This window comes from Hipposideros armiger, unplaced genomic scaffold (assembly GCF_001890085.2).
Source record: "Hipposideros armiger isolate ML-2016 unplaced genomic scaffold, ASM189008v1 scaffold_208, whole genome shotgun sequence".
Lineage (NCBI taxonomy): Eukaryota > Metazoa > Chordata > Mammalia > Chiroptera > Hipposideridae > Hipposideros > Hipposideros armiger.
This window is the reverse complement of record NW_017731558.1, coordinates 1,134,537-1,161,171: the sequence shown is the minus strand read 5'-3', so window position 1 is coordinate 1,161,171 and position 26,635 is coordinate 1,134,537. Positions and strand designations below refer to the sequence as shown.

General features: G+C 36.0%; 1 protein-coding gene across 5 annotated transcripts in view; it reads left to right on the top strand.

Moving 5' to 3' along the window:
* Positions 1–26,635, top strand: part of SUGCT (succinyl-CoA:glutarate-CoA transferase) — a 798,083-nt gene that overhangs the window by 375,542 nt on the left and 395,906 nt on the right. For all 5 annotated transcript variants that reach the window (XM_019653837.1, XM_019653840.1, XM_019653838.1 and 2 more), the window contains one exon: positions 5,058–5,160. In XM_019653837.1, coding sequence (XP_019509382.1) covers positions 5,058–5,160 — 103 coding nt within the window. The remainder of the gene's footprint in view (positions 1–5,057; positions 5,161–26,635) is intronic.

Below are 26,635 nucleotides of genomic sequence, written 5' to 3'. Positions count from 1 at the left end.
GTCATATATTTATGCATCCAGCAAATACTGAGTGCCAGCTATGTTCTAAGTTCTGGGGATATAACAGTGAAGAAATAGTCCTTTTTTCTAGGTTGAGAGAAGATAGTAATCCTGGGGAAGGAGACAGTTGGACTGATTTGAGACATATCTAAAATTTGTGTTTTGTTAAAGGAGAAAGATTGGAGGCAATATGTTTTAACGAACTATTGCCATAGCCCAAGTGTAAAGGATCAGGGGTCTGGATTGTGATAGTGACAGTGGGAATAGAGGAATAAAACTTAACTTTTGAAAAGTTGTTTCCACGGGGCAATTATGTATAAATTATATGAAGTGATGAAAAGAAGAGTTCCAGATTTAGCCAAGGGTGTGAGTCCCGGCAAGTGAGGGATACTAGGTTTATGATGGAAATGAAAATCATAGTCATCCATGGACATGTATTTATGGGGATAGTACGTGTGAGTGGAAATAGCCCATGGTAACTAGGAAAAGGGAACTGGGGAAAAGCCAGGGCTAGCAATACTGATTTGGGTGTCGTCTGCATAGAGATGACAGGATTAGTTAGGTGAGTAAAAGAGAACAAAGAATTTTGGGATTGGATGAAAAAGGTAAACAAATTAATAAAAGAAACAGAGATGGTCACAAAAGTTTTAAAAATCCAAGAAGTTATAGTGTCATAGGATCTGAAGATAAGAGCACCAAATACTGCACAGAGAGCAAGTAGTATGAGAGGACTATGAATGAATACTGGATATCAGAAGTGCTCATTGGAGACCCTTGGGGACTGGGTAAGAAAAGGCATTGGTGACCAAGTCAGATTTCAGAGGCTCAAGCAGTGATGATAGATTGGAAACAGATAAAGGAGACAGTAACAAAATGGGGTAAAAATGTCAAGAAAACTTTTTCAAATGGAAAGTTGTTTATGATTGACAAAAATATGGAAGATAATGATGGAGAGGCAGATTTAAGATGCTTCAGAGGGAGAGAGTATGTTGTCTCCTGTCAAGTTTCTTTATCTCTAGTCTCACCTGTATTCTTCCATTGTCTGTATCGATGACGGTTATGTCAATCCCCTGCTGAAAGACACCTCTGGGTTCCTCAGTGCCAGGGCAAATCCAGCATCTTTAGCATAACTGACAGGATGCCTACGCCCTGGTTCTGGCCTTCCTTTCCCATTTTATCTTTTGCCACTCATGGCACAGATTTCAGATGGTTTCCAGGTGGGGGTCTTTGTATACATTGTTCTCTCTCTGCCTCAAAGATCTTCCCTCCCATCTTCCCCATGGAAGGCTCTTAACTTATTCTTAGCAGCTGACTGAAATGTCACCTTGTTTTTGAACCCTTTCCTGACTCCCAGGTTCAGTTCAGGTCTCCCTTTTTGGTGAATCAACTGTAAGTTCTCCATTTATATTTTTGTCTTAGCATTCTGCATTGTAATTCATCAGTTTCCATAGCTGTGTTCTCTGTTAGACTGTATGATCTCTGAATACAGAAACATTTTTGTTGTTGTAATCCCCATGACTGGCACAAAAACAAACTCTTGCTAAGGTATATAGATAGGATGGAAGTGAAGAAGCATCGTAGTGCAAAGTGAAATAAGCCAGACACAGAACTACAAATCTGAATGATCTCATTTATGTGTGGAATCTTAAAGGTGAACTCATAGAGCCAGAATGTAGAATGGTGGTTGCCAGAGGTTAGAGTATAGAGGAAATGGGGAGATACTGGTCAAAGGGTACAGACTTTCATTTCTAAAATGAATAAATTCTGAGAATCTGTTATGCAGCATGGTGATTATAATACCGTGTTTTACACTTAAAATTTGCTAAGAGAGTACATCTTAAGTGTCCTCACCACATACACACAAAAATGGATTTGTTAATTAACTTGACTGTGGTAATTATTTCACAATGTTATACAGATTAAATCATAATATTGCAGTACTTAAAAATCATATTGTGCAAAGTAAATATATACAATTTTTATTTGTCAATCATACCTTCAAAAAATTGTGGGGTGGGGGATGGGAGCTATATTAATTTGAGTAAGTTAATTCTCTGAACCTGAGTTTCCTATTGATCAACCAAGGATAATACTTACCAAGTCATGTCGTCCAAGTTATTTCCAATTCTCACCTTCATGGGATGATCTCTTAGTAGTTTCTCTCAGGTCTTTCATTTGGCTGCAGCTTTAATCCATTCTCTAATGAGTTTTTTGTTTGTTTTTTAAGTTAAATTTTGATGTTAAGAAATTTAAACTCAAGTCCATCTTTATATGGCTGTATTTATTTCATCTACCTAAATGATGCTGTCTGATTAACCACACCCAATCCGGCATCAAGTGAATTCAACAAAAATCTAAAGTTAAATATGATTTAGTAAGTTCACGATTAAGTCTGAATTGTTTTATGAGTCTTCCGGAGGAGGCTCTTGCTTTGAGGCTCACTGCACTGAATCTGAGGACACCCTGTTTGTCTTATCTTCAGGGTAGTATTGTTCTGAATGATTTAGATCAGCTCTTTACATGTTTTTAGCAGAATTTTCGTGGCTAATGAAAATGGAGCTTACAGCTTTTTTGCATAGATAAAGGAAAAGATTCCACATCAGATTTAGATCAAGAGGTAGACTTTCAGAAGAAAATGATGGATGTGTCCTCTGGGAGAGGAGGAATGCAGAGATGTTCTGTCTCTGACTGATGGAGTTTACAGCGTTTAAGAAAACGTCCACGCCCACACCCACGCAAGTACACAAACAGTGGTCACAACTGCAGCTCCAGAGGCTGCTTCCCTCCCCAGGCTCATTTCTAAAGTGCATCTGTTGTTTTCCATAACATGAAATAAATCCCTCTCTTTTGCCCAGTGGTGAAAAGCTTATATAAATACTAAAACTTCAACTATTCCCCTGAGTTTTCTGTTGGCAAGCCTGCAGCTATGGGTTTGTTTGGATATTGACATGCATTTTCTGTGTAGATATTTCAGGCCACTTGGGTGAGTCCAGTGGTGATAAATTCACTTGTCTGGAAAATTTATCAGACTAAGCCTTCTAACACTCTGTTTATGAAAACTTAAATAATTGACACTGTGATTAAAAAGGCTCTGGGTTTGAAGCATCTCTTATTTTTTCAGCATATATCATTCTAGTGATATACATCTATATGTATTTTAGGAAGTCTTGGCTTGGAGATGACTTGAACAGTTATTGAAAAGAAAATATGGCTGTGAAGAATTGATTAATGCAAGACATTTAATCTTGCATCGTAGTGTTCCCATGAGGGAATATTTTTCAATATTTAGAAATGAAGTATTTTATTGTGTACTAAGTGGAGATAATTAACATTACTTGGCTTTAATTAAAATGTATAATGAAAATCTTTATTTGTCATAATGGAGAGAAAAGGGAAGGCATTATATTTAAAGAAAACAATGCCTAGTGTGTAGTAGGCATCTCTAGATGGTTGTAGAATGAGTGGATGTGTGATAGGATTAATTACATTCCTTGTGAAAGGTAATACTACCTTCATTAAAAAATGATCAGATCCTTATTTATATGGACGTTTTTATATAAAATTATATAAATAATGATCTAAATATTTTATATAAAACATATATGAACATTATTAGATGGCAATCAGAGAAGTGTCCTCAAAGTATTGATGCTGTTTTTACACTTTTTATTCAATAGTAGAAGTGCATTTCTCTAATATAATTTTCCATGGAATCTGCAGATCTGTGATTAATTCTAGCTACGTATAAGAGAGCTGAATTAGAAGTCCATGAATACTAAATATTACTATTATATTTGCCCTAGTCCTTCCATATTGATAAAGCAGTTTACTTGCTGCCAATAATCTACTTTAACTAATACAGTAAAACCTTGGATTGCAAGTAACTTGGTTTGTGAGTGTCCCGCAAGACGAGCAAACATTTCTAATACATTTTAACATGGTAAATGAACGATGTCTTGCAATATGAGTAGTTTGTTTCTAGAACAAATTATGCTCGCAAACCAAGGTATTAACTTCAGAAAAAATCTCTTTTCACCTAGATTGTTACTTCAAAAATAGTTTGCTATTTTAACAATTAGCAATTCTAAAATTCTTTATATATTACAAACTATAAATGTTGAGTTGTCTTTGGGGATCCAAGATTTTGTTCACCGTCTTAACAGAGAAGAAATATAAAACAGTAAAGCTCATTAATGAATTATGTCCCCTTTCCTTCCTAATAGAGAGAATAAAGGAAATCAAATAAGCTTTTACGTCTGTGAAATCCAGTTTTAAATTACAATCAAAACAAAACAGAAGTAAAGGCCTTTAATGAATTCTAGGGTTGTTGCCTAAACTGAGTCATCTGTCTTTGTATGTCTAGATTTGTTCTGATTAGTAAGTCACAGTCCAAATAAATAAGTAGCTAAGATTGTTTTTAGACTGCTGGTGATGGCTGTTAGTTCTGATGTACTTTATTTTTAAAATTTCTTTATTTTTAAAAATTATTTTTTATTGTGAAATACACATTCTTTAGAATTAGTTTCAGCTGTACTGATGTACTTTAAATGTAATAGTGATACATAGCTTTCTTTGAAAACAACCATATTAGTTCAGTTTTTGTTTTGAGGAATAATTTAGTATATCAGTGTCTTTAACCTGATATACTATGCCTGAGACCTAAATAATACTTTGCACAATGACGTCATGCTCAAAATTGCAATATTACTATTATTATTTTTATAAAGAGCTCAATGACACATTGAAATTCAATTAATACCATTTTCCACAGAATCTGTCTTCTCCAAGGGACTCTCTGTGAAAAAGTACATAAGGACAGAAATAGGAGGAATTACATCTGGGAGGGTGCATTTTCAACCATGGGACGAGAGTGGCTATTCTTACCACTACAGTGCAGCTCAAGTCGGTTCTAGTCGGCAACATTCTCTCAAAACTAGGAGCAAAGGAAGCCTAGGAAACAGTGTCGGTATTGGTTGCGTCAGAGGGCCACATGAGCAAAATGGTTGTGTTACAATACTTTAGAGTATAAAATGCACTCTTTTTGGGTCTGTTCCTAGGTTTGAGGTGGCAATGACCAGAGAGTGGTTACACCACTTTGAAGGCAGCGGCGTCCCATATGGCCCAATCAACAATATGAAGAATGTATTTGCAGAACCACAGGTTTGTTTTTTGAAGTTTTTAGTACGCCGCCGTTAAAATCATGGTTAAAACATTTGCCTCTGTTTTCTATCCAGATTTATTCATATACATGTACATTAACCACTGATCTTGTACTTTAGTTATATAACATGATTTTTTACTGTTACATTAAACTGTGGGTCTGAAATACAAAGAATCAGAGTTTAGAACTGGCTGCCTGTCATCATGTTTTATGTTAATCAGATATAACATATTTCTTCAGCAGCCTACATAAAATTTCCAAGATCAGTACATTTGTTTTTCCTGAAAAATAGAAATACAGACCACTGAGAGGTTGGGGTCAGACACTCAGAGATCATTCTCTGTAGAAAGAACTATGAGAACTTTCACAGTTACAGCCCACCTCTCATAGGTACAAAGCAAGTCATAGTTCGTTCTGCAAATGAGAGGCTTTGATTTGATATGCTTTGATTAATGTGCATTATCCATGAAGAATAAATTGTACTTGAATAGAGATTTGTGCTGTACATTGATAACAGGCTCCTTTGTGGGGTCCAGAAATAAGGATCAACTGAAAAAATGTTTCATGTAGAACATTGTTGAAATGATTATTTTTAGATGTTGTCAAAATAATTTTTTATTTTATTACTTTAATATCCCTGAAAACATTTTACCATTTCTGAGATTCACATAATCCTGAAAGGTAGAGAAACTCCATTTTTCTGTGAAGCTTTCACTATGATTATTTACATATCTTTTTAGTCTCCAACATTTAAAAATTATAGGGTTTTAGACAAATACTTTTCATTTATAAAGTGGCAGATTTTTCTTTGAACTGAATTGGAATACTGAAGATGGAATACGTTTTTTTTAAGAAAGGAGAACTTTCTTGAAAACTGATTTAATCCTCTAACTTTGGTACCTTTATCTTACATGAATATCTATTTGAAACAGAACTGAAATATATTTAATTTAGTATTTACAATATTTGCTGGAGAAAAAAAGTGAATGAATTCAGGAATTCTGCTTTGTGCTGGTTTTTTTTTTCTGCTAAGATTGTGACTATGGCGAGGCTTTGTTAATAATAAAACAATGGTCAATGAGCATTTGAGATGAAGGCGCCCACTCGATATGTACTGGGTTGGTGTGAAAGGGTCCCCACCACATCAGTGGATTTAATGCCTGGTGATTCCTTGCGATGATGTCGCAGTGTGCACACGCTGAAAGTAGTAGACCAGAAAGCCAGTTTTCTCATTTCATAACTTTGAATGAGGCAATGCTTTGGCATTAAGCTGTTGTGGGGGAATGGGTGGGTTTTATTATTACTTCTCTGCTTTTTTAAAAGGGTCACTGAGATATGTAGGGCTTCACATTTAACTCAGTTTGAGAGCACATTTCTCTAGAGATATTTCCTAAGAGTCTTTCCAGTAGCATTTCTGTTGCTCCACCTGTGTTTTATCAGGGATAATGTCATCAAAGTAAAGAATGTTATTGTACAAATTATTAGATATATTCTAACAATACTTACTTTTTATGGACCAGGATCCAAGTTCCGACCGAGTACCTTAAAATTGTTCACTTTATGGGCTGGTTCAGAATGAAGATGGGATAATTAGAATTTCCATTCCCAATTTTCTCTTGTAGCTGAGTTTAATTACTTTAACCTTTATATCTCACTTCGTTTCGATCTGCAAGGAATTTCTATTACTGGTCTGTGGCATATTTCCAGTACTTAGCCCATCTTCCAAATGCAGAATTTTGATATATCACCTAAGCCAGGATACCAACTTTTCTTTCTATCGCAACGTCTCTGAAAACTGCCATTTTAGACTTCAAAAAATAGGTCCTAATTGTTACAATTCTAACCTCAAAAAGCCTTAATCATGCAGTGATAGTTGTTGACAATTTCACTTTAGTTGCAAGAGTAGAGTTGGACTCTCATATATATAATTTTATTCTTCTTTGTAATTTAAATGCTAAAATGTATTTATAAATTTATCTGATTTTTACTAAGCCTAGAGAGCAATGTAGTAGTATTACATTTCTAAATAAGCGAAGATGACTATGACAATTTTAAGTAGGACTTTTCCTGAACTAGAGGCAAGGGTACCATCTCTCCTGTGCTTGGGAATGTTTGACTCCTTTAAAAAGAAGTCCATATAATTTTAAATTTTGAAAGGAACGTAGAATGTGAAAAGATCAGGGAGTTAAAAAAAATTGTGTAAAATAAATTATTAAAAAAACACACCACACCTTAAAATGACACCTAACAGATGTCAACTTTGAAAGTGTATTCAGCAAATCTTTACTGTACTTTCTATGGACTACTTGCTAGATATTTAGCATGGGCTTAGTAATTCTCTTCCTTTCTGAAAAATTCAAAATTGACTTAAACATCAGGTACACAATAAATATTTGCTGATGCACGAATGAACAAATTAATGAGTTGGTTCTCTGCATGATATAGATTTTCTCAACAGTCAAGTGGCCACTGTGCGCCCTTAGTGGAGCTGACAAGCTCTGTATCTGAGGTCTGACTGGAAAGCCTCTGGTTGAAAAGCTTAGGGATTAAGCATAACATAATGGTTAAGACCATGGAGTCTAAATTGCTGGGCAGTTGTATAAACGTTCTAGGCTTCAGTTTCTCCAGGTGTAAAGTGGTGAGATGGGATCTTGTCTCTATATTTTTATAAGTGTTAAACGAGGTAATGTTTATTATGGGCACATAGCAGGGATTGCTAAGTGGTAAATGCTCAATGAATGGTAGTAGCTCTGGTTTTGATGGTTCCCTTTATGGTTAGATTTTTGTTAAAAAACACTTCCTTTTACTTACCTTTGTTTAGTGGATCGAGGCAAATCCAGTGTAGTATGAGGATAGGGATCATCAGCTTAAAATTGAGCTCTAACAAATATCCCTTTAAGAAAATGCATCTGCAAACTCTGTGCCAAGTTCTCAACCCTTCGTCATTTCTGATTACCGAAAATCCTTTTATTTTTCATTTTCCATAAAAGTATAATTTTCATTTATGGTGGCCTCCCTTGTTTTTCCCCTGATGAGCTGTGCAGTTTCTTGGCCCTGGGTGCGTGGAGCCGGCACTTGTGTTCAGATGTGGGGCCGCGCTGCTGGCGCCCACGACCGGCTCTTCATGTGCGTGCGCCGCGCCAGCACAGCTGTTAGTTCAGCTGAAAATTGATTTGGGTGAAGTACAAGGCCTGGAACATGGCGCAGGAAGTGAGACTTTGATGAAGTGCAAGGGGGTATGTCTAATCAAAAAAATTAAGAAAAGATTAGAAGCATCAAAAAATACGAAAGCGTTTCCTGTGGGCCTACTTACCAAGTGGACCATTTACATGTCATTTGTGGTTTACATTTCATCTCGGTAGACAACAGAAATTTACTGATGGTAGTAACTATTTATAACCTAAATAATTTCATCATTGTCTCATGCCTGGAGAAAACTTGATTTTTTGTCTCAGTTGACACGACAGATGATTTCTCTTTCTTTGACAGATAAAAGGTTCTCTACTTTTCATCCTCTGATTACATGCCTTAGACCTTTGGACAGTTAAACTGATCCTACAGGCATCCACTGTTAAGTCTGTCAAGAATACTATAGGGGTTTTGGTCTGTATTTACTGATACCTCTGAGAAGTTGTGATCCCAGATTCTTCCAGTGGTAGTGTTGTTTTGTCTCTCAGTGATAAATTATCTGTTGAAAACCCTTTGCATTGTAGAAGTGTAATATAGATTATCTGCATATAGATTTTAATGGTCATGTTTCCAAGTGCTTTCTTAAAATATTTTCTTTTAATCAGGCCAAGGTTGTGCAGTACAATAAGTGAATTCTTAAAAAGCTTAAAAAACATTAGATGACCTCAGTATGGTCCTATTTAACAGACCCTTGGGAACATATGCATGAAATACATTGTGGTTTGAGGTTTTCCAACCCAAACAACTTAAAAGAAAATGCAGCTTTTAATAGAAACTATTCAATTTCCTGTAAAAATAGGTATGGATCTCACCACTGAGAGGATTTAGAAGGATCATTATCTATGACGAGAATCTAAAGAGAATGTGTTATTCTGCCCTTTGTGTTTTGTATGTTGGATGATTCTAGTGTGTCACCGTCTTTGAATGAACTGCTCAATTAAAAAATATATATATCATATATATATATATATGATATATATATATATATATCATATATATATATATATATATGATTAAACCTCTGATGAATGTTTTTCTTTCTTCTTGACACTGCGACCTTCGGGTGGGGAGGAGAGGGCAAAAGGTGTCACAAAACTGGTGTTAATATTTAATAGTCTTCACATTTGTACCACACAAGTTGAATACATCAGGTGTAAGACATCACCCTGAAGCATCACTTCTGAGAACTATTGGGAGGGAAATATCAGAACTGAAATATCACAGCTGGCCCTGATTTATACTGGTGCCAAACACCTGCAGACTCTAAGAGGATACCAAAACAAAACCCCACCCGGTGGCAGCCAGCCAGCCCCTAACAACCCTTCCTTAACTTTGCATCACCATCAAAATTAATTTAACATTTTCTACGGAAAACTTATTCTTCCTGTCCCAGAAGGCCATTACATCTCCCTCAGCAAATCTTTCATATGGGATAAATATGTCATAGAAACAAACTGAGTGAAGTATTGAAATGTTTGATAGCTTAAAATTATTTGTTGTTTTCATATCATAATTTGTGGAAATTTGTGAGGTTTGAGGTTTTATTAATCTCTAGGCTAGCTCATATTCCCTAAGTGATTTTGTTTTAGTACATTTTGGCAAAATATCTGAGTATCTGGGAAAAAAGAAGCCTTCAATATTCATATAATAAGTGCCAGAAGCACCCCAAAACATAGACCTGTTTTTCAAGCCCTTCTAATGCACACACACACACACACACACACACACACTATTGATTCATTTTAAAGATTAGCATATGAATATTAGTTAATATTTATTGAAATGCAGTTGCATAGCCCTGGCAGGGTTATACAAGTCTAGCAAAATTGTATCCTTGTCTCTAATGCTGTTGGGAAATACATACATACCAGCTCTTTGCAACCAGAAAATAGTTGATGAAGATCTGAGGTTAACAGTATGTCTGAAAAATAATTTGTAGTAGCCAAAGGAGATAAAAAGTAAAATTTAAGTGTATCTCTGAATACACATGGCACATTTTAGATGATGAACAAATTCAGATATATTATGAGTGTCTGTTTTATGATACCTGGGTATAATATTTTCAGTTTTTGAAGAAATAATGTATTTTAGACTTCAGGAATTAAAGTAAATAAAAATTGAGCCTTTAAGGCTTCAATTTCATATTAAAATATTGATGTATAAAGCAATAATTTCTAATTTTACTTTGTTGAGTTGAGAGGAATCACAATGTAACAATACCTTGTGTGTTATTATATAAGAGGAAACTCATTGAAATGTCAAATAAAAATTACTGGTATTTTATGTTCATTTTTTTAACGTAACCTAAGAAATGTGGATGCACCAGTTTCTCTGAACTGTTACACTTCTACATCTTTAGCTATCCAACTGGAATGACTTGGACATTACCTGATTGACATTAATGGAAATAAGATTCTAGAATGTATGTTAAAGAATAAAAACTTCCTTTTGTTTTTATCTTTTCATAAAAACGTGAAAAATGTGGTTCAGGGCAAAGGAAACCATAATCACTTATTCATTCATTCATTCATTAGTGTACTATATGTATATGGTTTTGTATTGGGCATTCCGCCAAGGGGGGAGGGATGATGGAAAACAGTGAGTCAGTAGCACAAAGATGAAGCTATTAAACATTTAAGGAAGATGCGTGGTCCATTTCAACATAGAAAATGTCGAATGTCACAGAGAATGACACGTAAATGCTCTGGGTATTTTTTGTAGTGAGAAATAAAAGGTGTAAAACAGTATTAGATTTCCCCATTTAATGAATTAACAAAAGCTTAAAACCTGATAAAAAGTTATTAAATATCATAATCATGAAACTTAACCAGAGAACTCTTTATTCTTTTGAATATTTTTTGTAATTCCTTTTTCATAATACTAAGAAATTCCTTCTCAATGATTAGGAGGGATATAATGAAGAGTTTTAGCTTTTGCCATTCAGCTATTTTGAAATTATTTGTAACCAGAGAACATCCTAAGGGTTTTTGGGTTTTATAAAGTTTTTCTCTATCTGTTTCTATCTCTCTTACACACCTCTTATGAGATTCCATTTATATAGCACATATTTTCCTAATATTTCCAAAATATTTCAGAGTAGAGATACATAATATAATCATTGACATTTACCAAGCCTTGAACTCTCAAACTAGGTAAAAAAATGAAAACCAAGAAAGAGTAACCTTTGGGAAGTGAAAATCAGAACAACAGTGAGGACCCTTCATATTGTTTTCCACAGTGGCTGTACCAATTTCATTCCCTCCAACAGTGTACAAGAGTTCCCTTTTCTCCACATCCTCACCAGCACTTGTTATCTATTATCTTTTTGATGATAGATATCCTAACAGGTGTGAGCTGATATCTTGTGGTTTTAATTTGCATGTCCCCAATGATTAGTGATGTCAAGCACCCATTTATGTACTTATTGACCATTTTTATGCCTTTTTTGGAAAAATGTCTATTCAAGTCCTTCACCCATTTTAAAACAGAAATCTAGATTAAGTAATTTGAAATTTATCAATACAGTGGAACAATGCATTGCTTCTATCATGTTTTTGAGGAATGACATGGAAAAAGTTCATTTATAAAGATGGGGGAAAGCAGTGTGCAAAATTATAATATAATGTGATCTCAACTTAGCAAAAATATATGTTCTTTAAAAAATTATATATTACCTTTTAAATTAGAAAAAAATGGTTAAAATATTCAATAACTTAAATAGCTTCTTAAGTAGACATTTAAAGTGAATACTGATTATTTTCGAATAGTTAAAACAGATGCCAATAACGAATGTTATGATTTCACAGATTTCTTCTAATGAAAATACATTTTATTATTACTTAATTGTACTTATTTACAAACATAAAACTTTCTAGTTGCATGATTGGTAGTACTGATCATGAACAATGATTGACAGGGACTGAGCACCATTGATATTTTAATAACTTCTCTAAACTGATTAATGATGAAGGAGGAATAGATACAAAGTGGTGTACTCATAATCTAAAGGGATCATGGAATGGAGTTCTATGTTTTTTGAGAACTCAGCAGTTAAAAATGGATCCTGAATTTGAAATTTATCTCTTTTATTTTTGTTACTTGTACTTTAGGTGTCATACTAAAAAACCATTGTCAAATGTAAGGATGTGAATATTTTCACTTATATATTTTTCTGAGTTTTATAGTTTTTAAGTCTTACACTCAGGTCTATGATCCATTTTGAGTATGTATGTGTGTGCATGCATGTTTCTACATTGTGTGAAGTAGAAAGTTCCACGTTATTATTTTGCATGTGAATACGAGTATATCCAGTTGTCCCAGCATCATTTGTTGAAAAGACTATTCTTTTCCCATTGAATTTTCTTTGTACTCTGTTCAAAATCATTTGACAATTAATGTAAGGGTTAATTTCAGAACTTTGATTATTTAGAAGTGTCTTATTTTATTTCCATGTTTGTATGTATTTCTCAAACATTTTAATGTTGATTTCTAATTTCATTCATTGTATTTGAAAAACAAACTTTGTATGATTTCAGCTTCTTTATATTTATTGAGGCTTATGTTATGTCCTAACATAGGATCTATTCTCCTGAGTGTTCCATGTGTTCTTCAGAGGAATGTATATTCTTTGGAGTATTCCATAGGTGTCTGTTAGATCTTTTTGTGTATTCCATTGTTAACTCTTGTATTTCCTTGTCGATCTTCAACCTAATCATTATGCTCATTATTGAAAGGTGGTTGTTGAAGTCTGCAACTATTGTGGAATTGTCTATCTCTTTTTGTAACTATCAATCGGTTTTTGTTTCATGCATTTTTATCTCTGTTATGTGCATATATGCTTATCATTGTTTTATCTTCCTGATAGATTGTCCCTTTTTATCATCATGAAATGTATCTCTTCTAGTAACATTTTTTGTTTTAATATCTATTTTCTGTTATTAGGATAGCTACCCCACTCTCATTTATGGTGGCTGTTTGCATTGTACATCTTTTCTTTCTTTCTTTTTTTGATTTTCAACGTAACTTTTTTTTTTTTTTTAGCTGAGCCATCCTGCCACCTGTTGGCAGCTCAGTGGCAGTTCAGCTCAGGCCAGGCATCGAACTGCTGTTGCTGAGCTCAAACTCTTGAGCGAGCTCTTAACCAACTGAGCCACTCGGCCAGCTGTCTTAACTTTTTTTTTTATTAGAGTTTATTGGGGGTGACAATGGTTAGTAAAGTTACATAAGTTTAAGTGTGCTATTCTGTAATACATCATCTATATATCACATTGTGTGTTCACCACCCAGAGTCAGTTCTCTTTGCATCACCATATATTTGATCCTGTTTACCCTCATCTGTCACCCCCTACCCCTTACCCTCTGTTAACCACTAAACTATTGTGTATGTCTATGAGCTTTTGTTTCTTTATTTGTTTGTCTTGTACCATTGTTGCTTTCAGTTTTATATCCCACATATCAGTGAAATTATGTGGTTCTCGACTTTTTCTGTCTGACTTTTTTCGCTTAGTGTAATAATCTTAAGATCCATCCATGTTGCTGCAAATGACACTATTTCATCTTTTCTTATGGCAGAATAGTATTCCATTGTCTATTTGCATGATTGAATCTAAAGTATCTCTTACAGAGACAGTATATAGTTGGATCCTGTTTTTTTAAGCCAATGTGAAAACATCTGCCTTTTGATTAAATTGTTTAAGCCATTCTCACTAACATTCTCAATAACATTATCAATAATAATGTTATTATTGATATAATTGGATTTACGTTAGACATTCACTTTTTGTTTTCTATGTGTCTCATGTGTTTTACACTACTCTGTTCTTCCTTCATTGTCTTCTTTTGCATTAAGTGGATAATTTATAGTGTAACATTTTAATTCCTTTAATTATTTTTGAAGATATTTTTAGTTTTTTCTTACTAGTTTCTCTAGGGCTATACAGCTTAACTTATCAGAATTGACTTCAATTTTATATTGACTTAGTTACAGTGAAATATGGAAACTTTATGCCTATATAGCTCATTTTTTTGTGTATATAGATATAAAACATCTATGTATTACAGACTCAGCAATACACTTATAATTACCATATTCCCCATGTATAAGACATACCCTTTTTTGAAAAATTTGGGGTCTAAAAACTGGGTATGTTTTATACAGTGGTTGTAGATTTTTTTTAGTTGCATTTCCCACTTTTTTCCTGCTTGTTTTTGCGTTAATACAACCACTGTATAAGACACCCAGTTTTTAGACCCCAAATTTTTCAAAAAAGGGTGCATCTTTTTTTTCTTGATTTTATTGTTAGTTTCAGGTGTACAGAACAATGCAAAAGCTATCCTTTTTACTACTCACAAAGTAACAACCCCCCTCCCCCATCTACTGCCCTCCCACCCCCCATATCATGCTTATCTATTACAATTCCATCGACTCCATTCCTATTCTCTACTCCACGTCCCATGACTATATGTATATATAATTATAGTTGACATACATTATTATTCCACATCAGCTTCAGATATACAGTGCAGTGGTCAGGCCTCTATACCGACTATGAAGTGGTCTCCCTAACAAGGCATGAGTCCATCTGAAAGGGTGCGTCTTATACATGAGGAAATAACATGCTATATAATATTAAGTCTTTCAAGGAAGCTGATTGAAGATATGAATGCAAGTCTATGTTTATGTGAGGTATAATCAGAAAATACAGTGAATGTTTAAAAAAAGTATTACAGTAAAAGACACATTGCTGTTAACCCCTTTCTGTATATTCCCCCTCGCTTCAAACACACTTATCCCATCATTTTTGCCACTTTCTGAAGCAGTTCTGGAAATCCTCTTTTGTGAGTGTCTTTAGTTGCGTTGTCATGGCTGCCTTGATGTCCTGAATCAATTCAAAACGTTTACCTTTCATGGTCATTTTGACTTTGGGAAAGTCATCGAGGCAATCACAACAGTGCAACTAAAAACATTCACAAAACAGGACTTTTAGAACTGATTCAGAAAGTGGCAAGAATGATGGGATGATGGGATAAGTGTATTTGAAGCAAGGGGGAGCATTTCGTGGGGGATTAATGGCAATGTATCTTTTACTGTAATACATTTTTTAAATTTTAAACATTCACTGTATTGTTTGATCATACCTCATAGACTTTTTAATATTAATTTTATTTATGATATCTTCTCTTAATTTCTTTCTGTGGCTTTGGGTTATACATTTGAGTTGGATCTGATGTCCTTTCCTTATTCCAATAGAGCTTTTTGCTCGTATCCACCTACCTTGTGCGATTATTGACAAATATATTACATTTCTATGCATGATAAGCCCAACAGTGCACTTATATACATATCCTTTATTGCAATAAACCAGTCAAGAGAAGAAAGGAGAAGTATGTAATTATACTGGGTTTTATAATTACATGATTATTTTACTGGTATTTTTTTGTATGTCTCTGTATGTGGATTCATCGTGCTACATGATATCAATTACTTTCAGCCTAAAGAACTTTCTTTGATATTCATTATAATGTAAGTCTGCTACTAATAAATTCTGTGCTTTGGTTTATCTGGGATTATAGTTTAGTTTGGCTTCATTTCTGAAAGGCAGTTTTACTGGATACAGTGTTCTGGTTTTGCAGTTTTTTTACTTTCAGCATTTTGAATATATTGCTCTACTGCCTTCTGATTTTCACAGTGTGTGATGAGATGTTAAATATTCATCTTATTGGGTTCCCGTATATGTGAGGAGTCTTTTTGTTTTGCTCCTCTCAGAATTTCCTCTTTTTCTTTAAACATCATAAGTATGGTGTGTCTGAGTGTGTGTGTATGTCTTTATATTTATCCTGCTTAGAGTTTATTGAGTTTCTTGGATATGTAGATTAATGTTTTTCATGAAATTTGCAAAGTTTTCAGCCATTATTTATTTTATTTGATATTTTTCATTCCTTCCTCTTATCCCCTTCTGGTGCTCCCATTTTTATTATGATGGTGTACTAAATAGTATCTCACATTCCTTTGAGTCTCTTCATTTTTCTTCATTTTTATCTCTTCTAGGATTGCATAATCCCTTTTGAACTACCTTTAAGTTTGCTGATTCTTTCTTCTGCTAATTCAAATATTTGGTCTCTTTAGTCAATTTTCCATTTCGGTTGTACTTTTTGACTCTAGATTTTCCATTTGGTTCCTTTTAGTAATTTGAATATTTCTATCTCTTTATTGATATTATTTCTGTGATGAGACATTGTCCTCATATGTTCTTTTAATTCTTTAAGCGTGGTTTCCTTTTGTTCTTTGAACATATTTATAATGGCTGCTTTGAAGTTGTTGTTTTTTTTTCTCAGTCCACCATCTGAGCCTCTTCAAAGGCAGTTTCTATTGCAAGCTTTTTGTTTTCTTGCATGTCTCATAATTTTTTGTTGATGTCTAGACATTTTAGAATCAGGGGTTGTTTTGTTTATTGCTTACTGAGTCAAATGTCAGTGACTTGGCTGCACCAGTTTTGTAAAGTCTACTTTCCCTGCAATGCACAGCCTCTGATATCCCAGCTCGGATTGTTTCCACTTGTTTTTATCTGTAACTTAGGGTCACTGCTGGGCTGGCATTAGCCACTTAATGGTCAACTGTTGTTCTTAGCCAGTTAGATTTTTATCCTTTACAGCAGGGTGAGTGTGACTTGGAGGCTGCTATCACAGCCCAGGGGGGTTGCTTTTTTTTTTTTTTGCCCCACTTTCATCCAGACACTAATAGCATGGGGATACCCTCTGTGTTTGCTTCTGAGAGAACACAACTTTGGGCATGCACACGGTTGCCCAGACTTTCAGTGGTAAATGAGATTTTATTTTTAAGTATAGCTTGGTAGGCATCGCCCTTGGGTCTGAGTAGCTTACTATTAAGTCAGTGTTTGGTCAGAAGTTGTTTGAGACCCCATGACAGTGAGGTTTCGATGTTGGTGGGTCAGGTTGCAGTTTGGTGACTGCTTTCAGGTCTGCTGCCACACCTTGCTCTAATTGTTCCTAGTGGGTGCTGCCAAGCACACATGCCCTCTTCCCTGACATGCAGGATTGACTGTGACCCTAAGAGGGCTCTCCTGGTTGTCTCTTTCCCTGGTTCTGCTAAACTTCTGGTGGGTCTGCTATTTTTTTTATATCTTGGAGCTACCAGCTTTCTCTTAGTTGTTCTCCACCAAGATCTCTATTGTTTTCAACAACCTCCTGAGATCCTAGACATGGTGTTCTCCATTCTCTCTTCCAAATAAAGTTAGTTTCCTCAGGAAGAGCTTGGGAGCTCTTCATTCTTGTGACTCACTATGTTCTATTGGCTATGCCTGCCTGGAATATAGTTTTTGCAGTACAGACTAAGAGTTTGCAGTACAAACACAGCAGCCCCACCCTCGTAGGATAAAATCATAGTCCCAGAGTATGAGCTGGGTAGAAAGAAAGCTCCCATCACCTTGGCCTCACCTGCTTGGAGTAGAGCATTCAGGTTAAAGCTTTTATAACATGAAGCTATGGAGCTTGGTGGTGATGGTGGTGGGGGATGTCAATTGAGTGAGCCATGGCTCAAATGCCATAGACTCTCATAATTATTTCTAAGATTGAGTACATTTTTTTTGAGTGAAGGTTTTTTTCACTTGCTAGACACCCTTACATTAATTTCAAGGGAGTTGAAATGATGTTTGAAAATAACTTACTCCATCATTTCAGAAATCCTGCCCGTGTGCTTGACCCTGCTTCTTTTCAGGATGCGCTGAGTTCGTCTTTACCCTATCAGAATATCCATGTGCTAAATTTCTCTTACTTTGTGCTTGGTGCTCACCCTCTTTTCAGTTATATTTGCACCCTTAAGAAAGTCTGACTTGCCTTGCTAGGACCCTTCATCTCCTTGTGCTTACCCTGCTAGGTTTGATCTCCCACTTATTGCTTTCCGACCCCTACTCCTGAAGGTCACATTTAAACGGTTATGGTACTAGAAGGAATTATGCTAAGTGAATAAGTCAGTCAGAGAAAGACTAATACTGTATGGTTTCACTTATATGGACAATCTAAAAAACATTACAAACAAACAAAACAAAAACAGACTCATCGAAACAGAGACCAAAGGAGGGAGTAGAGGTATGGGTGAAAAATGTGAAGGGGAATGTAGTCAATAATATGGTGATAAGTTTACATGGTGACAGATGATTATTAGAATTAGTGAGGTGATCACATTATAAGGTATAAAAATGTGAAATCACTGTATTGTACATCTGAAACTAATATAACTGATGTAATATTGTATACCAACTATACTTAAATAAAAAAATTCATAAAGAAAACGAAATTTGTGGTAGTGTTCTTAGAGTAGTCTCCAAAAGAACATCTGGGTCAGAATCATCCAGGGGCCCTTTTTTTTGTCTTAAAAATTGTTTTATTTCTAAATTAGAGTTGACATACAATATTATATTTTTTTCAAGTGTACAACATAGTGATTACACATTTATATAACTTATAAAGTGATCGCCCCAATAAATCTAGTACCCATCTGACACCATATATAGTTACTATATTAGTGACTATATTCCTTATACAATCCTTAACATCCCCAGAACTATTTTGTCACTACCAATTTGTACTTAATCCCTTCCCCTCTTTAACCCACCCCCAAACCCCCTTCCAGCTGACTATGATAAAAAATGCTCTCTGTGTCTATGAGCTTGTTTCTGTTTTGTTTCTTTATTTATTCTGTTTTCGAGATTCCACATATGAGATAAATCAAATGGCATTTGTCTTTCTCTGTCTGACTTACTCCACTCAGCATGATGCCCTCAATGTCTATCCATGTTGTTGCAGATGACAAAGTTTCATTCTTTTTTATGGCTGAGTAATATTTCATTGTGTATATGTGCTACCTCTTCTTTATCCATTCATCCATTGATGGACACCTAGGTTGTCTCCATGTCTTGACTATTGTAAATAATACTGCAATGAACCTACAGATGCACATGACCCTTCAAAGTAGTGTTTTGGGTTCCTTCAGATAAATACCCAGAAGTGGGATTACTGGGTTCTTCTTTGTCTCTTGTTATAGCCTTTATTTTAAAGTCTGTTTGGCTGGTATAAGAATTGCTACCCCAGGGGATTTTTTTGTGTGTGTTTTGTTTCCATTTTCATGAACTGCCTTTTTCCACCCCTTTACTTTCTGTGTGTGTGTGTGTGTGTGTGTGTGTGTGTGTGTGTGTGTGTGTTTCAACCTGAAGTGAGTCTCTGGTAGGCAGTATATGTAAAGATCTTGTTTTCTTATCCATTCAGCCACACTATGTCTTTCGATTGGAGCATTTAATCCATTTATATTGAAAGTAATTGTTGATAGATATGCAGTTATTGCTATTTTATTATTCACATTTCTGATTTTTTTTTCCTTCTTAAAGAGGTCCCTCTAACATTTATTGTAATACTGGTTTGTAGGTGATGAACTCCTTTAGCTTTTTCTTGTCTGGGAAGCTCTTTATTTGTCCTTAGATTCTAAATGATAGTTTTGCTGGGTAGAGTAATCTTGATTGTAGGTCCTTGCTTTTCATCACTTTAAATATTTCAGGCAACTCCCTTCTGGCTGCAAAGTTTCTGTTGAGAAACCAGCTGACAGTCTTACGGGAGCTCCCTTGTAGGTAACTAAATGCATTTCTCTTGCTGCTTTTAGGATTCTCTCTTTATCTTTAACCTTTGCCATTTTAATTATGATGTGTCTTGGTGTGGACTCTTCAGGTTCATCTTGTTTGGGACTTTTGTGTGCTTCCTGGCTTGAATATCCACCAATCTAACCTTGTTTCACCAGGTTAGAGAAGTTTTAAGTCATTTCTTCAAATAGGTTTTCAATCCTTGCTCTCTCTCTTCTTCTTCTGGTATCCCTCTGATGTGAATGTTGGTATGCTTGATGTCCCAAAGGCCCATGAAACTCTCATTATTTTTTGAATTTTTTTTTTTTTTTTGCTTTTTGCTTTTCTGTTTGGGTGTTTTTGGCTACCTTAAAAAACTGCTGATTCCATCCTCTGCTTTATCTAATCTACTGTTGATTTCTTCTAATGTATTCTTCATTTCAATTGTTGTATTCTTTATATTTTTTAATTAAAGTTTATTGGGTGACAATTGTTAGTAAAGTTACAAAGGTTTCAGGTGTACAATTCTGTAATACATTATCTATATATCACATTGTGTGTTCACCATCCAGAGTCAGTAGATGAGGGCAAAATGGATCAAATATATGGTGATGAAAAGAGAACTGACTCTGGATGGTGAGTTCACAATGTGATGTATAGATGATGTATTACACCTGAAACCTATGTAACTTTACTAACAATTGGCACCAAAATGAACTTTAATTAGAAAAACAACTCATAGACACAGAAAATAGTTTAGTGGTTACCAGAGGGTAAGGGGAGAGGAGGTGCTAGATGAGGGTAAAAGGGATCAAATATATGGTGATGGAAGTAGAACTGTATTCTTCATTTCTGACTGGTTCTTTTATGTTTTTTCATTTCCATTTTTATGTTTCTTATCTTTTTGTTGAAGTTCTCACTGAGTTCATCTACTCTTCCCCTAAGTTTATTGAGCATTCTTGTAACCAGTGTGTTTGAACTTCGCATCTGGTAGATTGTTTGTCTCCATTTTGTTTAGTTTTTTTTCTGAAGGTTTGTTTAGCTCTTTTTCTGGGACATGTTTCTTTGTCTCCCTATTTTGCCTGTCTCCCTGTGTTTGCTTCTATGTATTAGGTAGGGCTGTTACACTTCCCCATCTTCATAGAGTGGCCTTATGTATTAGGTGTGCTGTGGGGCCCAGTGGTGCAATCTCCCTGGTCCCCTGAACCAGTTGCTCTAGTTGTGTCTCGTGTAAGCTGTGTGTGCCCTCCTGTTGTAGTTGAGCCTTAGTTGTTTGCATGTCAGTGGGAGGAAATGACCTACAGGCTGATTAGCTCTGAGGACTGGCTGCGACTACAGTAGATGAGCAGTTGTTCATGGGCTGACCTTGTGGGACAGGGTTCGCTTTAACAGGGCTCTGGTGCCTGCCCAGTCTCCCCTTTGGGTGTTATGTCCATGGAGGCAGCAGGATGGTGCTCTGGCTTGTTCCCAAGCTGGCCACCAGGCATGCCAGACCCCAGGCCTCTTGGGAGGGTTCTCGCCACAGGCCAATTCAGCTGCATCCTGTGCCTTGCCCAGGGCCACCTGGCATGAGCCACAAAGCAATTTGCTGATGGCCGCCACCTATGCTGGGCTTGCAGGTGCCTGGGAGAGGCTAAGACATGATTCGAGGTCAACTGCTATTAGTGCTGGGCTTGGGGCTTCTCAGCACGAGGTATGGAGTACACTAAGGCCAGATGCTTCTTGTTTGGTGTTTGTCAACCTTTGAGAGGTTTTAGGAATTCTGCAACATGGGCCAAGTACAGTTCATTTGTATGGAGAAGCCACTGGAAGTGACTTGGGTGGGCCCACAAGTTGCATGGGACAGTGTTTCAAAATCACCAGGGAGGGATGAAGAGTCATAGCAAAGTTGATGGAGACTAAGATATGGCAGCTGCCTTCCTCTGCATACTGGGAGGGGGAAGGGCTCAACAAAGAAACAGTAGCTTCCGCTAGCTCCTCTGTCCTGGAGAAAGCTGCCCTTCTAGCCCTCACCCTGCAGCCAGACAATTCAGTTACTCCCTGTATGCCCCTAGAAACCCCTCAAGCTGCTGCACCAGTGCTGGAGCTCAGAGCAAGTGAGTCTGTCAGTAAGTCCATGCGTTGGCCCTTTAAGAGGAGCAACTGGGACTGCAGCTGCCCTTATCTCACTCAGCAACTATCTCTGCTGGTGTCCAGCTCGAAGTTGTGGGGGCTTCTCTTCCTGCCACTGGAACCCTGGGCTGGTGAACCTAATGTGGGGCTGGGCACCCTTGCTTTAAAGCGGGGAGCCTCCACAGCTGGGATATCCTCCCTATTTTTAACTTCCATAGGTGGGTATGGGATCAGCCCTTTCCATGTTTCTGCCCCTCCTACCATTCTCGAGGTGGCTTCTTCTGTGTAGCTTTCGTTGTAGGGCTTCTGTTCGGCTAGACTTCAGGTGATTCTCAGTGATGGTTGTCCTATAGTTTAGCTGTTTTATAATGTGGTCGTGAGGGAAGGCGAGCATAGCATTTACCTATTTCACCTTCTTGACCAGCCAGGGGCTTTGTTCAAATTCATACTTCTGAGTCTAACAAAGCTCTATGCTTTCTAATGCCTTTGGATGAGATTCAATTGGCATACCCAGATTTTTCTGGTACAAACTGCGTTTTAAGAATCATTACAGGGAATGGTAGAAGATTAACTTGGAAGTGCTCTAAATATGAAGCACTTCAAATGTTACTTTAAAGAATTTGGATTTTCCCTGTGGGCTTAAACGTTCAAAACAAAAATGTTATTAGGGTTTTGTCAATGGGACCCACAGCGATTTTAGACAAAAAACAAAAACAAACAACAAAACAATACAAAAAAACACTAAGTATGTTTTCGTATCTTCTCACCTTTCTTGACGTAGTTCCCTTTATGTCTAGGCACCTTGTGTGCTCCTCACCCACTCACTCAGGACTTATAGTCCTCATCCTTTTATGAGTTTGACTCACCACCAGCTCACCATTGCCTCATATACCCTTGCCATCAAAGAGCTTATGCATCACTTTCTATTTCTTTCTCTTTCAAATAAAAACTTAAACAAGTATTTTAGCAATCCAAAAGAATTTCCTAACCAGGTCATGAGTGTAGGGAGATATTTTTAATATAACTGGATCTCCTACCTACTTCTTTGCACTACCCTCCCCGCATACTACAAAAAAAAGGGACAATAATTTTATACCTCAATTCTGAAATTTTATTAACCCCTAAAATTCTGAAAGGTTGTCAGCCTAGTATAGGCATTGATAAAAAAAAAGGAAGACTTTTATAACAAGGCCACATATATCAAGACATTGATATGTGGGAAATATTAATTTTGATGCAAAGTACAAGGTGATTTGAGGGGTGCTTTCAAAACCATAGGAAAGAAGATATCATAGAAAGCTGTTTTCATATGCTTAATGATTAGTCTAGGCATTAGGTGCTAAAGGCTTGAGCTAAGTTGATAATTTTGGGTCTTGGAAATGAGAGATATATGCTCATTAAAAAGAACCGATTGGACTCTGACTATTTGAATATTGGGAACTACAAGTTAGAATCAAAGATACCATAAGTGTTTAGTATCCAGAATATATATGGAACTACTACCACTCAACAATAAAAAGACAATCCAAGTAAAAGTGAATGAAGAATTTAAGTAGACATTTGTCCAAAGAAGATATACAGATGGCCAATAAGTACATTAAAATGTGCTCGGCATCAGAAGTTATTTTAGAAATACAGATCAAAACCACAATATGATACAACATGGTTGACTATAATGAAAAATGTAGACAATAACAAGTGTTGTTAAGTACGTAGATGAATTGGAACCCTCACACATTGCTGGTGGTGACATGAAATGGTGCAGCTGCTTCGGAGAACAGTTTGGTAGTTCTATAAATTTCTAAACATGGAGTTATCATCAGACCCAGAAATTCCACTCCTGGATATGAGAATTGAAAATATAAGTTCACATAAAAATGTGTCCACATATGTTCATAGAAGCTTTATTTGTAATAATTAAAATGTCAGAAACCACCAAATTTTCATCAGGTGATAAACAGATAATCAAATGTGGTATATTCATGCAATGGAGTATTGTTCATCTATAAAAAGGTATGAAGTACAGATACATGCTACAGCATGAATCACCCATGAAAACATTATGCTAAATTAAGGGAGCTAGACATAAAAGGCCACCTGTTGTAGGATTCCATTTATGTGAAATGTCCAGAATAGGCAAAACCATAGAGACAGAAAGTACATTGGTGGTTTCCAGGGGCCAAGGGAAGGAGGGGGGAAAGGAGTGGTTGCTAATGAATATGGGGTTTCTTTTGGGAGTGATGAAAATGTTCTAGAATTAGATAGTTGTATGGTTGCACAAATTTGAGAATATTTAAAGTCACTCAATTGTACACTCTAAAAGGATGAATTTTATGGTATATAAATTACATCTCAAAAGAAAAACAAAAAAGATACCATAAGGGGTTAGAAATTCAGTGTTGAAGAACAGAAATTAGAATGTTGGGAGGGTTTAATATGATGTATGTGGAAGAACATGGAGAATAGACTGAATTAGGTCTTGAGTTTTAGAAAAGAGTAGGAGATCTCATGTACTCCCTTAAAGCTGGTTTCTGTATATTTATTGGTCTTTGTATCCTCAATTCGAGGCACATTATAGACATATAATGTAGTTGTAAACGGGATCAATAGAACAGCCATACATTCTTGAAACTGTGGTATTGCATTTTGATTTGGACTATATATCTTTTTGTATACTATTTTAGTAATTACTGTAAGGATTATAATGTATCTACTTAACTTTTCGCAATCTACATAGAATCAATATTTTAAGTTCAAGTGGAATATAGAAACTTTACCATGGCATAGATCTCTTTACCCCTCCACTGTTGTGTTATATTTGTCTTATAAATTACATCTACATATATTGAAAAGCCTATCAGACAATATTATAATGTTTGCTTTTAACATGAAATACATTTTAAAGACCTCAGTAGGAGAATAGTCTGTTATATTTACAAAGATATTTAGTATTTTTCATGTTCTTCTTTTATTCCTGATCCCAGTTTTCTTCTGGCATCATTTCTTTTCTGTATGAAGAACATCTTTAACAATTCTTTTAGAGTTGGTTGATCAGCTGGATATAAATTACCTTAGTTTTCCTTCATCTGAAAACATCTTTATTTCACATTCCTTCCTGAAGGACATTTCTACTCAGTATAGAATTCTTGGTTGACAATTCTTTTTTACGCCTTAAAAATGTTGTGCCATTGCCTCTGGCCTCAGTGTCTCTGATGAAAAATCCATAATCATTCAAATTGTTGTTGCATTATAGGTAACATGCCATTGTTTTACTGCTTGATCTGAATAATTCTTTTTTAGTCTTTAAATTTTGCAATGATGATATGTCTGGGCACAGATTTTTTTGGCTTTACCCTATTTGAGATTTCCTGAGCTTCTTGAATCTTTAGGTTTTTGCTTCTGCCAAATTTAAGACCTTTTTGGCTATTAGTCCTTCAAGTATTTTTACTGCATTACACTCTTTCTCCACTACTGCTGAAACTCTAATATGAATGTTAGACCTTTTGTTATTGTCCTACAGGTTGCTGAGACCTTATTCATTTTCATTCAATCTTTTTTCCTTCTCTGTTATTCACATGAGATTGTTTCTGTTGATTTATCTTTCTGGTCACTTGGTCTTCGGGTTCCTGGACCAAATTCCAACATGTGTGTGAGGACTTCCCTATACAAACAAGTAATTCTCATATACCAGCAGGGTGTCCAAAAATTCAACTCAATTCTTACATTGTCTACCCAGAGATAGCATCAGATTCTAGAGGTTAAGGGCTCAGTCCCACAAGACTCCAGAGGCCAATCACAAGCCCAAGATGTTGTCTATGCTTCTGACTGACAGGCTAAAAACTGGATGTTCCAAGGGTGCCCTCCCATGCAGGATAACAATTGCAAGTCCAGGTTGTTATTGGTACATCTGACTAACTTCTGACCTCCTTGGGTTTGATTAATTTGCTAGAGTGGCTCACAGAACTCAGGAAACCCATTTACTCACAAGATTACTGATTTATTTCAAAGGATACGAAAGGATATGAATCAACAGCCAGGTGAGATTCACAGGGCGAGGTTCTAAGCCAAGGAGCTTCTGTGCTTGTGCAGTTTGGGGCCTGGCATGGTGGCACTTGGAAGCTCTCTGAACCCCTCCCCTTAGGGCTTTTATGGAGGCTTCATTACATAGGCATGATTGATTAAATCATTGGTCATTGGTGACTGAGTCAACCTCAGCCCCTCTCCCCTTTCCAGGAAATCAGGGTGTGGGACTGAAAGTTCTCGCCCTGTATTATTCGTACAACCAGCCCCCATCCTTAAGTGCCTTTCAAAAGTAACTTCATTACCATTAACTCTGTTGGTGTGGAAGGGGCTTGTTATGAATAACAAGAATCCCATTTCACCTTTATGGCTCTGAAGCATTTTCAAGAACTCAGAGCAGAGACCAAATATTGTAACAAAAGATGCTTCTGTTACTCATATTGCTCAGGAAATTCCAGGGTTTGGGGGACTGTGAGCCAGGAGCCATGGGAAAAAACAAATATATATATTTCTTATGAATCTCAATATT